Source organism: Cynoglossus semilaevis, chromosome 12 (genome assembly GCF_000523025.1).
Source record: "Cynoglossus semilaevis isolate Cse_v1.0 chromosome 12, Cse_v1.0, whole genome shotgun sequence".
Taxonomy (NCBI): Eukaryota; Metazoa; Chordata; class Actinopteri; order Pleuronectiformes; family Cynoglossidae; genus Cynoglossus; species Cynoglossus semilaevis.
In genome coordinates, this window is record NC_024318.1 from 582,464 (window position 1) to 597,028 (window position 14,565).

Sequence of the window (14,565 nt, forward strand, 5' to 3'; positions counted from 1 at the left end):
ACTGTTCGCCTGAGGTAGCAACAAGACTGTTCTGTCGTCCACGGCCCGCCGCGACCATTTGTTCCATTAAACCAATCTCCTGGAGCCTCTGGTGAAAACACACACACACACACACACACGTACCCACAAACATACTTCAACAACTGCTTGCACAGCTCATGCCACACATGACCTCCTCCCTCCTTCACTCCTTCAGACTCACGCACCATCTTTCTTGGTGGGGGCCATATGGCCTCCTGAAGCCTGTGGATGTAGAGACACATCTGCGTGTATATGTCTCAGCCTCAGAGAGCTGCTCACTGAGCTCACACACACACACACACACACGCGCTCACATACACAGGCTGACACACTACTGTCACTATGTGTTTAAGCGAGCGTTGGTGTTATGTTGGTCTGTCATACGTGTGTGTGTGTGTGTGAGATGCAGGCTGTGTATGTGACCTAAGTGTGTACATGAGTAGTGATAATTGGTGAAACAGTCTGTGAACAGATGCAGGGTGAGGAAAGGTTGTGTGGCGTTTGGTACGGAGAGCAGGGGGAGGAGGGGGAGGAAAAGGAGAAGGAAGTGAAAAGACGAGGAGGAGAGGAGGAGGTGAGTTTACAGCTGGGAAATAAATATTAACTTTTATCTTCTCTTTTTACAGAGGTTTTAATGAACAGACGTGAATTTGGTTTCTCTGACTGACTGACTGACTGACTGTACTGACTGTACTGACTGACTGACTGACTGATTGAGGATTTGACTTCAGGACTGAAGAAAACTGTCAACATTTCATTAACCAGGTTAATGAAGACGTCAACCGTCAGGTGAATACCAACGAGGGTCAAAGACTTTGAGGATTTGACTTCAGGACTGAAGAAAACTGTCAACATTTCACACGGTTCACTGATCGTTTCATCTTCTGCAGCTACAACGATGTGAAAGTCAAAATAATCATAAAAAAGTATTGTGTGAATATTTAGTTTTATCTCTAGTTTAAATAGATTTCCTGTGTATTTTAACAAAATATATTTCTTATAACTAACAACAGAAATACATCTCGACTGAGGAACTTCAGTAAAACACAGGTTACGGAAATATTGTTTTTTATGGTGAAGCTGACGTGAAATAAAATCCCATTAAATTTATATGACTGTTTTATCTGAACTATTCAACTTATTTGATGTCATTTAATTCAAATAATAAATCCAAAAGTCAAAGGATTAATTCAACATTTACAGTAAATCCTTTACCTTCTTTTCATCTAACTGCTCTACAGCTCCTCTTCTCACCCCCCGCCCTCCCCTCTCTCCCTCCCCCCTCCGTTCTGTCCCTTCAGTGTCAGGAGATAGACGCACACACACACACACTCACACACACGCACGCGTTCAGACAAACACAGCAAACAACAACACAGAAATAGTGAAATAAATAATGAAAAGCTCGTGTGTTAAAACCCCTGTGTAGTTTGGCATCGACGCGTCCATGTAAAAATAAATCAAGCTGATTTTCCAAATGTTTTGTGCGTGGTGCGCTGTTGCCGCTCTTCGCAGCACAGATTGCGGGCCGATGGAGAGGCTGTGGGGAGGGGCGGGGCGCTGGATACTCTGCCCACTTACACCAGCTTGTTAACACATACACCTTAACCCTGGGGCGGTGAAACCACAGGGCGCCGGGCGAGCACCCGGGCCCCGGGGTGGGGGGGGGGAGGGGGGGGGCAGGCGACATATAACCGACATATAGACGCGAACACACGGAGGGATTAGCAGAACATGCCAGTGCTGTTCAGAGGAGAGCGCCGCCATATGGAGAGAGGAGCGGCCCACATGCTTATACATGAACATAAACATCAGTGTCTGTGGGTGGAGGAGAGGGGGAGGAGAGGGGGAGGAGCCGCAGAAAAATACACTTTAGTCTTAACACGGAGGCTGAGCCGTGGTCTGGTCTGGACTGGACCACGGTCAGAACCAGTCCAGTCCAGTTCTAATCATCCTGGAAGGATATTACTGTCTTACAGTACTACTACTGCTAATACAAATACTACAAAACTCAAATGGACAAAAAAGAGAACCTTATATAATATTAAAAATGTGACGATAAAATATTGTTTTACCTTAATGTTGTCCTGATCAGACTTTTAAAGTGTAAAGATAATAGATCTAGATATATCTATATATATCATTATAACCGTAATCAATAAATCACATTTATATTTAAATTGACATCGCTTTTTTTTTTTACTGTTGAAACTATAAAAAGTGTCGGAGGAAAAAAAATGACAACATTTTTACAAATGTTTCCGTCACTCAGTCACTGGTCTAACTCAGTCCTGACCACTGACCACAGCAGACTGTGACCTCACTGAACTCTTTGTTTTTGTCTGAACTCTTCTTTTCGACCGGTCCACTCCAACAACAACAGCCTTAAAGTTTGTAGAAGAAAAGACGGAGGGACAGATGAGGGGACGACCTCGGCCACGTGAATCGCACCTCCGTCATCTCCACCATTCACAACAGACAACCTGTGAATGTCACATGACTCCGCCGGCCAACACTGACCGACACTGACACAGCCTTCAGCAGAACTCACACGGCTCTGACAGTTAGTCTGAAAGTAGAAGAGCTGCCGAGGGGAGTCCACTCCAGAGATTGTTAAATATCAGGAGGATTCATCGACTAACTAAGTGTCAAAGCAGAAAATAAAACTCACTAAATGCCAAGAGTGATTACTGCGGTTCAGATGGGAGAAGAGAGAAGTTAGGAGCCAACTTCCCAGCCAATCTAGACTTGGCAGCCAGAACCCTGCTCTGCTAAACCTCCAGAGAACATGCAATAGGCACACACACGCACGCACGCACACACATACACTACAACATATGTGCAAAAATACAGAAAAAAAAAATTCATATTTTACTTTTCTTGACAAATGAAGCGAGTTTTTCTTTTCATGAAGTAAAAAAAAAAAAGTTCCACAGGAGCAGAGACAGCTGTGAGTCTGGGAACTTGGTCCGCTGTGTGTGTGTGTGTGTGTGAGGTGGTCAACAGGTTAACACTGGTGGGTGGGAGACAATATGTGGCGTCAGTGATGCAGCAGCAGAGGTGTGTGTGTGTCCGTGTGTGTTTTGGCTCAGGTTGGGACCAAGGTGAAGTTAAGGATGTAGAGGCAGCACAGAGCGGGGCAACTCCACCCACACAGTCTCTGCTGCACCGGCCGAGCTAAACTGTCTGCCAGGACACACACCAACTGGACTTTAACAAAGAGACCAACAGCTCTGGGGAAACACACTAAGAAGTATATATATATATATATGTGTGTACTTCCTACTGCGTTAGTGCGTAACTTCAGATATTTCACCAAAACTTTCTATTGACTTCACTGACGCTAAAGAAACCAGAGGTAAATGAACAGAGAGACATCTGTCAAACACAGAAGGTCAGATTAAAACCTCAGAACAATTTCAAAATAAATGAATAAACAGACGCAAACCTAAGGAGAGGTCAAAGGTCACTGAAAACACAGCAGAAATCACTACAGCAGAGAAACTACAGCCACGCGGTTTAAACATATCCTGATGAGCAGCTAAAGCTACGAGGAGGAAAAAAAAAAGAATAAATCAGTCATTCATCTGAGTCATGGAGGTGTGAAGCTTCAGCACCAGAAATAAACCATGTGATAAACTGCTAAGAAGACCAGCTGTTGGTCTGTGTTCCAACCAGGGCACAGTAAATATAAGGGGAGGGGACCCAGGGAGTGTACAGTGATGTGAACACCGGGACTCACTGACCTGAGGTCAAACACATCAATCTGTTTCAGCTTTAAAAAAAAAAAAAGATTTGAAAATTTAGAATTTGAAGTATGTACTTAAACACTACTGTGGAGGTTAAAGTAATCATTCAGGAACAAAAACTGTAAATTGTTTTCCTGAGATGGTCAGGTGGACACTGTGTGTGTGTGTGTGTGTGTGTGTGTGTGTTCTCTGCACCTGTCCTTCATGCGCTGGTGCATGTGACCGTGGTGGACACACTGTTTCTCCATGCTGCTGCAGCGAGCTCTCAGACTGTTGACTGTCTTCTTGTGGTGTTCGTCCTCCATCCTGTACACACACACACACACACACACACACAGATCAGCCCCACGTTGTACAAATATGTTACATCAGTGAAGCGTGTGGCTCATGGTTCCTTAAGGTACTCTGGCGCCCCCCAGGGGAGGGAAAACAATGATGAGAAGGGCAATTGCAGGGAAACATGAAACTGATTTGATGAGAAGAAAAAATAGATTTTTCCTGGAGACAGTGAGAAGGTACTGAATGAGAAGGGCAATTGCAGGGAAACATGAAACTGATTTGATGAGAAGAAAAAATAGATTTTTCCTGGAGACAGTGAGAAGGTACTGAATACTACTACTACTACTACTACTACTACTACTACTACTACTACTGCAGTTGGGGCTTTTTTTTTTTCTGAAGCACGCCCAAAAAAATAAACACACTGCAGCAGATAATAAAAATTTGACACAAAATATGGACGGGATCTGAACCCGACAACAGGACAGACATAAATTCACAGTCTTTGAACAGAACCAAGGTTTGTTGTTACAGACTGTAAAGACTGGGGTCTGAGGTGAAAGGCCCGGGGGAACAGAAGTAGGACCAGCGGGACGACCCGGTTTGACCTGGACCAAATGTTGACTTTGACATATTTTTAGCTCTGTCTTCTGTCGATACTCAGCCCTAAAAATATGATCCGTATCAGGATGGAGTCTGACATACTGTGATGCCACAGACACCACGACATGCTGAGGTTTTTATAAACAATTTAAGAGGAGAAGAACTACACAAAGATATAGTGAAACGAAATTTTTTGTGTGTTTTCTTACCGCCCGAACATTTCTACAGCTACAGTATAACGATGACAACAACAACGACCAAGATCACAGCCAACCATTAGGAGGAGAAGTCCTACGAGACAAACTTTGAGGACAATTTGGTTTTGACTTTTCTTATTTGTCTGAAACAGCCTCAGAGTCTCCCCCCTCAGTCTGACTGTGTCCATACAGCAGGACTTTAACCGCTACACTAAGCTCACACTGTAGGAGATGGAAGCAGCCTGAGGGACAAAAGACAGCAACACAGTCCTGCTACTGAACTACATCACACACACACACACACACACACACACACAGCGGAGCGTCGCAGGTCTGTAAAACCCCGTAAAGACACGTTAAAGGTGACAGAGCGCTCGTTGTCGCTCCGTGTGTTTGTTATTGATCGCGGCCCATAAAGACGGCAGCGTGCAGCGTCCCGTAGCTGGTGAGGCCAGTGCGATCTGTCAGGGCCAGATTGGGTGCTGTCATGTGACTAATGTGCAGCACAGCTCCAACAGCTGACAGGACACTGGGCCCAGGGTCACTGTCACACACACATGGGCGGCCCAGATGGAGCGCTGCGCGGCCCTGCTGTGACGACTGTAGCATCAGGTTAACAAGAAAACAGGTCAGTGAGGGATGTTGGCATGTTCAGTCCAAACAGCCTGAAGAGATGAGCAGGATGTCAGGAAAAACAACAACCCAGGAAGAAGGAAAAAAAATCATTTCTGATGGAGAACAAAAGAAAAAAACACCATGTCTTAAACCAAAGAAACCAAAAGGTTAAAAGAACCAAATCCTGACCTGTTTTTTTCAGTCACTTCTTCAACTCTGGTCAGGAGTTCGCAGCATTCCTCCTTCAGCCTCTTTATCAAGGAATTCTGGGAAGTCAGCAGAGCGTCCATTTCTCCAACTGCAGAGACGAGGAGTTCAGTTTGACGATCACACGGTAACATGGAGCAGATTTCACACCAACTACAATGCACTTCCTCGGCCGACATGGCCACAGTGTAATCCAACTTCTGCCCGACATGAAGAAGGATTTGTGTTTGAATCCACCACATCCTTAATACAATGTCCTTTTTTTAAATTTCCTCCTAAAACATTCTCTCTTTGTGCAGATGTTTGTCCAAACTGTGAACCACTTCACTGGTTTAATTTACTGCACACATGATGAAACTCAAGTTCACATTTAGAAAAAAAAAAAAAAAAGACTTCTATCCTTAGACGAGCAGTTGGTTCTGATTTTTTTAATTATTAAATTTGGCTGAGTTTGATAAAAGTTTGGATCTTCCCTCCATCGCTGCCTAATTATATCTTTACACCAACTATGATAATTATTTCTTTAATTATTCCTTCAAACTTAAACCAGAAGCATTTAAACAGCTTTTAATTGTCTGAACACGCTGTTTTTTTAATATCCCTATTAATCACATGTTCTTTTGATGTAACTTCAGCTTTTGTACGAGATGTGTACTGTGTAAAATACTCTGTATCCTCACATCTGAATAAACTGAACAGGAAATGACAAACGTCTCTGAATCATTTCCACAAAGTCCTTGTTTTTAGGAAATCCAAGAAATTAAATCTGTTAAAACAAAAGCAGTAAATACAGAAAGAAACAGATGCAAAGAATAAAAAAAAAACACGTCGAGGAAAAAGTTAGTGTTGTTTCAAAGCAGCTTTTTTCTTTCTTTCCTTTTCCCATCATCCCTCGCTCTCATCCTCTGCCGCTCACAGGAGCCTCTTTCTGAACAATCCAACACTGGGCTTTCATCATTCCTTTGAAATCCAACATATGTCTGCTCTTTTTAAAATAACAATGGCTGCAGCTTGGACCGAGGAACGGTTCCACCTGCTCCTCCGTTCTGTTACAATCCAAATCAACCAAAAACAAAACAAACAAAAAAAAAATAACAGGACGGGCGGTCTTTGAAGAGCAGTAAAGAAGCCGACACTTTTACATTTTTGATTTTTTTTTGAGTACAGGAAAATATAGAGGTAAAGAATTAGACCTCTGCTGCCCCCAAAGACTGAAAGTTGAATCTACAAATAAAAATGATAAAAATAAAATGATGATAAAAATGAAAAGATGAAATTGAAATTTCATACAACATACAAATACAGTAGTATTTGTAGCAGTGTATTAACAAGAATCTGTTGATACGAGTATCACGATACAGTGGCAACAATATTGCGATATATATTGTGATACTATAGTTATGATGATATATTGAGTTTCTTTTTCCCCACAATGTAACTGTAATCCCAGTGTGATCCTAGTCTCAGACTCTGTTCCATCTGAACATCAGTTCCTAACACTGGAACAGAGGGATCTACATTTGGAATCACTAGAGAAGAAAGAAAAGAAAAAGAAAATGAACCAACACCAGGAATATTGGACTGGGAATTGGTGAGAAAAAAATCAATAATCAATGATGGAGGAGATTGATACGGTATCGTCAATACACCGAAGTATGTTGATATTTTCATACACCTCTAATTCTCAGTGACAGTGGTGGCCTAGTGGTAAAGGAAGCGGACTTCGGTCCGGAAAGCCCCAGGTTCGAATCCACCAACTGCCAGGTTGCCACTGAGATGCACTGAGCATGGCATCGTCCTCAAGCACTGCTCCTTTCGTTGTGCATGGTGTGCATAAAGATAAGTTTAAGTTTTAAGACTCATTTCAAAAAGACTCTTGAACACGTCCTTTATTTTTCATTATTCTGTTCCTCTAAACCAGCGGCGTTGATGAAATGCGGGGTCTCCGCCGCTGACGACTGCAGAGAGCGGACGTCAATAAAACACATGCTCACCAGCAAAGTTTGATCAGCGCTCGGAGAACTTGTATGAAGAATGCTAATTAGCTGAACAGGCTTTGAATGCGTCTGTCCGTGTAAAGTCCAAACAGAACCCTGGGACACAGAAGCCCAGCAGAACTGGCAGTGGAAACAAACAGAGGAGGAAGGGGGAGGGCGGGGGGGAGAGAGAGAGAGAGAAATATCTGATATCATCTAGAGGCTGGTTCGGAGCGCCTAGAGGCTGCTCTGTACGCATTTACTTAAAAAAGAATCAGAAAATAAAAAGTGGGGGAAAAAAAAAAGGTGGATAAATGGAAGGACACACGGGTGGATGGATGGAGAGGCGGGACTTGGAGAGCGAGAAAGCTAATTATCCAGCTCGTCTGTTGGGCTGCACGGGGAGAGGAAGTGATGCGAGCGACTAAAGGACGTCCACCCCTCTGTCCCCTCCCTGTCCACGGTGTCCTGCTGCGCTCTGATGTCAGCTCTCTTTAGACAACATGTGTGCTGCCGACACACGCCAGAAACACAGCCTTTGTTTACCCCCCCCCTCCCCCACCCTCCCCTCGCCTCCCTCCGTCCTCCCTGTGTACCCTCCATCTTTGTTCTGTGCAGCAGCAGACTCCCTGTTTGTGGAAGTTAACCACAGGTAAATAAAAAGAGACGAGAAGAAGCGGTGGAGGGAGGGAGGGAGGATGGTGGGAGGCTGTGCTGTGGAGGGGAGGAGGGAGGGGGAGGGGGCGGCTTGTTCCAGATGGTGCAACAGATGTGCTAACAGCAGCAGCTCTGCTGTGCAGACAGACAGAGAGCTCAGCGCTGGGTCTCTCTGTACTGCCCCCACCCTCACCTCCACCTCCACCTCCTCTCTGCTCCTCTGCTCCATCCTTCTTCCTGATTCTTGTTTTGTTCTAAGTTTTGTTCTTTTGAGGTCACTTCAGCCCCCCACTCCCTCTTCCCTCTCCCACTGACGGTCATGTTGTGATGGAGGTTAGTGAAGTGGAGGAAACATTCTGCTGAAGGGTGTAGCGTTTACACTGTTCTGCCTGTGTGTGTTTTGGGGGGGGGGGGGGGCCACAGTTAAATATTCCTGGCGTTGGTTCATAAAAATATCTCGTCGTGTCTATAGTATCACAGTAAATCACAATATATCGAACTGTTGCCCCCGTGTCGTGATACGTATCGTATCGACAGATCAGTGCCAGGAATTAAACCAGAGGGTTCATAAATATTTGGACTAAAAATGAGGGAAATCAGGTCAGAATTGATTTTTGTTTATGACAAACCGACACCGATGTTTGTGTTCCAACAAATGACGAACACATCAGCGTCAGTGTTGGTTCATACTCAGAGCTCAGCAGACGTGAAGGAGCAGAACCAGAACACCTACTGTGGACGGACACACACCTCTCTGCTGGTGCTGAGACTCCATTTGCTCCAGCAGGACCATCAGCTTCCTCTCCATCTCCTGAGCTGAGAGTTGTGTGGATTCCAGTTCGTCCTGATGAGCACGATCGGCGTAATCTCTGTCCTGTCTGGAGAGGAGGTGGGAAAGAAGAGCGCCAATCAGAAAAGAACGAACGAACGAATGAATGAATGGACAGTGTTTTACATTAACAATCCTGGAGTGACAGAAGAACTAGACACATGTAGGCAGGACACAGAAAATGAAATAAAAAAAAAATAGAAAGAAAAGGAAGGTGAAGGAAATCCCCCCTAAAAGAAATGAACCAAAGGTCAGGACAGACTCAGGAGGTCCAAGTGCAGGGTCACAGTCAGCAGCAGGACCCCTGAGTGCTGCTGCAGCTGCCCACACACACACACACACCAATTCTTTAGCTTTTTAACCTGACCTTAACTATAACAGTCTAGTCTGAGCCTACACCCCCCGACCCATCCCCCCTCCCCCACCTACAGCAGCTGACCATTTATACACCGACTGTAGAGCCCGTCGTGTGTGACGCGGACTTCGCACCGGTCATCCTCTCTGAAGAAACCCTTCTACGTTGTCCTGCCCGGAGACTGGCACCAGGAGGTCACGTGAGGTCAACTGTACTTTCTGTGAACGTGTGTGTGTGTGTGCGCAACGAGCAGCAGAGGTTTGAGAAGAACCACCTTTTCTACTGTAAAACACTGCAGCTGATGGTTGACCTTACGTCACAGCTTCACGGACTGTTCCCCCCCCCCCCCACAACACAAACACACACACAGTCAGTTGGACTGAACAGGTGCTCGTCCCTGTTCTGATTTTACTCCGGTTTGAAGTAAACTTTCCGACACAACTACGTCCAACTGAAGCAGAACAACAGAGGAGCAGACAAAGATAGAAAAAAACTGCAAAGATGGGAGAGAAAAAAAAATAGAACTCATAAAACAAAACTCTTCCTGAAGTCCAAAGGCGCTAATGAAGAGAGAATTCTCCAGTTTAGGTGAAAACTTTTCTCCCCTGCAGCGTTTGGCCTGCATCTCTAAAGTGACCGCGTCTGTCTATTCCTCCGTGTGTGTGTGTGTGTTCTCCTGCTGTCCTGCTGTCTGGGGTGTGAAAGCGGGTGGCGGGTGTGCAGGGGACACAAGGAGCCTGTGTGTGTCTGTACGTGTGTGTGTGTGAGTGAATGAACCCCCGCTGGGTTTGAACAGCAGCCTGAGCCACCAAAGCACACACCAGGGCTCAGCGGGAGATGGCGGGCAGACGTTGCCAGCCATTTGGTCCTGTAAGAGGTTCCAGGGGGCCGCGTGCATTAGTGTGTCTAAGTGTGCGTTAGTGAGTGTGTGTGTGTTTGTAAGCGAGAGGGTTGGTGGGTGGGTAGGACACACACAGCAGACCTGTTTACCCACCAATTAGCATCAGACAGATCGCCAGAAAGTTCCAGCAGTAAGTGACTGTCTCTACACCTCCAGCCACCGTACAGTCACGGTCAGATTAAACTCAAAGTAAATCTAATAAAGCAGTTCTCACGCCACTGTGTCTGTGGTAATCAGGACCAGGCTTTAAAGTTCACAGACGCTGGTTCTACATCATGTTCTTGTTCTTGTTCACCCACCAGCCAGTGAGCAGCACAAATTCGAAAGAAAGAAGTGACGAAAGACGAAAGACGGAGTGGACTCAGAATAGAGAGCGGCCCTGGAGTGAGAACACAGAGAGAGAGAGGAAAAAAATAAAGATCTGTGAATCTGGACCTGGATTATTCTCTCTGGACCATAATCTGCCTTCCAGCTAATTGCTGAATGGACTCTGGGTTGCTGCCTGTGGCAGGAACTCTTGTTTGGGCCGATGGAGGCGATAGAGTGAACACTGAGTTAGAGCGGAGCCGGGCATGTTTGTCTACGCCTGGCCTGATGCGCTGCTGGACAGATTGATAAGTACGGCCAGAGCGGTGTGGGCCAGGGGCCGTAGGTAGACTGGAATGGCTCTGGGGCTGCGGCCAGGTACAGTGGCTGCTGGGTAAGTGGGAGGTGGCAGAGGCAGGAGCTGGCTGGAGTGGTGAGAAAGGAGAGGGGGCCCAGACCACACTGCCCGCCTAAGTGGGCACTATTCAAGCTGTTGCCCATTAGATGTGGGGTGCCAGGGCCTGACCAAGCGCAGAGTTTGCAGCACGCCGCGGTGCAGCCGACATCCCATGCCAGAAGCGCCAAATGCCGCGGTTTATCAGAGAACGAACATAAATTGGAGTCAGACGGCGGACTTGGAGGAGTGAAGACATTTGCAAACACCAACACCACCGACTGCTGTCAGGAATTAAGGGCAGAAAAAAAAAAGAAAAACAAGAATATATTCTTTCCCAGTAAATATACAATTTCACCCACACATATAAATAAATACTAAAAATGAAAATGAGCTACTGTTGAAAAACACAGACAGACGCAGAAATGAAAAAAAAGAAAAAAGGCCGTCATTTACACAGATGTGAAGAAGCTTTAGACAAGATTCACGAAGAATGTCCTCGTCAAAGTGAAAGAACAGCAAAGCCTCCGGTCACCTGACCACTTCAGTGAAGGCCTCGGATCTTAGATGACCTCTGTGATGATGTGGTGAATGACCTCTGCCCTTTCACTCAACCTCCTACAGCATTTGTATCAGAACGAGATGGTTTTACACAAAAACATTTTATAGCTGTTGATTATTTGTTGATTTCTCCAATCTGTAAAACGGTTCTAATAATAATAATAATAATAATTTGACATCTTAAGATGACACCAGTCATGGTGGGCTACATCCATCAGACACTACCGTAGTCAATGTCTATAATGACAGTGTAGACGCAGTCACTTCAGAGAGGTCAAGGGTCATATATCCATGCTGTGATGGAGGAGCCGCGGCTGCGTTTCACTCGCCGTCTCACATCGGCCACATCAGTGGAGTCTCTTTAACGGCTGGATTTAACCTGAGTGCAGCGCGGCCCACATTCCCATCTCTCTGTCCATCTATCAAACACAGCTCTCTCATCTCTGCTCCCATTTTTTTTTTTTCATAAAGTCTCTCAATTTCCCCCTCCCACCCTTTTTTCCTGTAACTAAACTGGCTGTGTCTCTCTCCATCTGCTGGTTCTTCCTTCAGCAGCCCTGCACCTGTTCACACCTCCTCTCCTGTTGGCCACCTCTTCTCTCTTCTACTCCCCCCGTCTCTCTCCCTCTTTCTCTTTTGCTCTCCCTCTCCCTCCCTCCCTCTCTCTCTCTCTCTCTCGGCTCAGTGCGATGCTGCCAGGCCCGTTCCTGGCTCACTTAGCCTCTCTGTCATTCAATCCATCTGTCAGCAAGTCAACTCTGTTTACAGCGGGCGGCCGGAGCCTCTTCTCTTCTTCAAGGAGCACTGGACCCCCCCTCGCCCCCACCATCAGCACCAAGGTCAGCAGCCAGCACATCGTGGGTAAAATACAAAAATAAACTCAAATAATAAATCTGAAAAAAAAAACTCCTGAACCTAAAGTCCACATCGTAAAGGAGGATAAAAAGCCTCTTCAAAAACACCGTCTGAAACGACATCGTACGTTTGAATTCACACGTGAACACACGACCCTGGCACGCACCACGCACACATTTGCTGCGACAACTCAACATTCCTGCAGAAGAAGAAGAAGAAAAAAAAAAGAAAACCCCACCAGCTTTAGTCTGAAGTAATTAGCTGTTGATTGGCCTCTGTCACCGTCGTATAACTGCACAGAGAAACAGAGAAGGAGACGCAAAAGTTTTAATTAGCACAGATGATCTGTGGTCGAAACAGAGGTACGCAGCCAACTGGCAGCACAGTCAATCTGTGGCGCCTTTAAAAATAAACCACAGCAAACGATCGATACGCTGGGACGTCAGACTGGAGCACGGAGTCGGATACACTGAGTGAAGTCAGACAGAGTGGTCTGGTGGTCTGGGGGGGTACGGTGTCATGACCGGGGGTCTTTATACACTGAGTGAAGTCAGACGGGTACGGTGTCATGACCGGGGGTCTTTGACTGTGTGTGACTCTCTTCATTTGTTTCCTGTCACAAATATTCTTTACTTAGAAAAAGAAAAAAAAACCCAGGGCAATTTGGTCCACAGGATCAGTCCTGTTGGGTCAGGAGTTCAACTCCAGACATGGGTCAAGACAGTTGGTACTTTGTATTTACTGTGGTTCCATAGTGTAGAGCAGCGGTCGGCCGGTGTCAGCCGTTACTGCGGACCTGTTAATACGCCGCCACCGCTGAGGGATCGTTAAAGACTTTCAAAATAAAACATCTTTCGGACTTTCAGACATCTTTGAATAGAAAAAAGTAAAGGGATATGACAAAACTGATGAGGAGTGATGAAGAGCTGATCGCAGTTTTTCTTTGGGGGGGCTGAGAGGGTTGGGGAGGTGGGATAGGGGTGGGGAGGGTGATGCTTCACTCCTCTTCTGTTCTCTGTCCTCCAGCTCTGCTCTGTGTATGTAGGCCAGTGTCCCAGGGCACTCTTGGCTGAGGTGACAACAGTTGTAGCCGACAGATTTGCCTCCACTTCGCCTCAGGTCGCCCAGTAAGCGATCTGCCTATTTCATCCATTCCCACCCCCACAAGATGGTCAGGCCACAGCCCTGGTTCAGATCCTGTCAGGGACTCTGCTGAACACACACTCTCTCTCTCACACACACACAGACACACACACACACCAGTCACATCCCAGTTTCATCACAGAGTGTGATATTAGTGGAGCACATGAGTCAGTGGACTGACTGACTTTGACTCACCCACACCGACTCTCTGAAGGTGACACCCGGGGGTTCAGCACCACCAGGCTTTTAAAGCACTTTCAAGGTCTATTTCCAGGCTACGCTGTCACTTAAAGAACATCACACATCAGTTACAGCGGCTGACCAGTGGAGGTGCTCACGCTTCACGTTAATCACACACCAACCGTCAGGTTCTTTTTAAAATGATGTACTGAATCTACTGTAGCAACGGTCACCACAGATTTCTGGAGCCAGCCCCTGCTGGCCAGTTGTGGTACTATAACCAAATGGCATTTTAGGTGGTATCTCGTTGAGCAGTACCAGTAATGTCTACACATTTGATGGCTTAGATATAAACTTCATTTTGGGCTACTTTTATAAAATTCTTGTACAACAAGATTCAAAGAATTATCACAATTTTTTATCTTTAATTATTTTAATTGCTCATGACCTTCCAGTATTAAGGTTAGGGTTACGCCCCTGTGTTTCACACTAACGATGATGGAATTTTAAAAAATCAGAGTAAAATTAAGGAAGGTTTTTTTTTCAGCTTCTTCAGATTTTTGACCTGTTTGGTTAAAATTAAACATTTTACTCTTTTTATTTGCATGTTGTTGTTTGTTTTTTTTGCGTGACCAAAAGTAAACTTCAACAAATGAGATTCTAATTTAAACCGAGGCAGAAAAATTCATGCAGCAGAACGACGCAACACAGAATAAAAACAGCATGAGTGAAAGAAA

General features: G+C 45.6%; 1 protein-coding gene across 6 annotated transcripts in view; it reads right to left on the reverse strand.

Moving 5' to 3' along the window:
• Window positions 1-3,521: 3,521 nt before the first annotated feature.
• The window catches only part of sdccag8 (SHH signaling and ciliogenesis regulator sdccag8), a 24,239-nt gene continuing 13,195 nt past the window's right edge, over window positions 3,522-14,565 (reverse strand). For 2 of the 6 annotated variants that reach the window (XM_025060535.1, XM_025060537.1), the window contains 3 exons: window positions 9,055-9,182; window positions 5,657-5,762; window positions 3,533-4,080 (listed from right to left, as the gene is read on the reverse strand). In XM_025060535.1, coding sequence (XP_024916303.1) covers window positions 3,873-4,080; window positions 5,657-5,762; window positions 9,055-9,182 — 442 coding nt within the window. In that variant the 3' untranslated portion in view covers window positions 3,533-3,872. Of the gene's footprint in view, window positions 4,081-5,281; window positions 5,515-5,653; window positions 5,763-9,054; window positions 9,183-14,565 lie in introns of those variants that run through there. The other 4 variants (XM_025060534.1, XM_025060533.1, XM_008321340.3 and 1 more) reach the window with 4 other exon arrangements.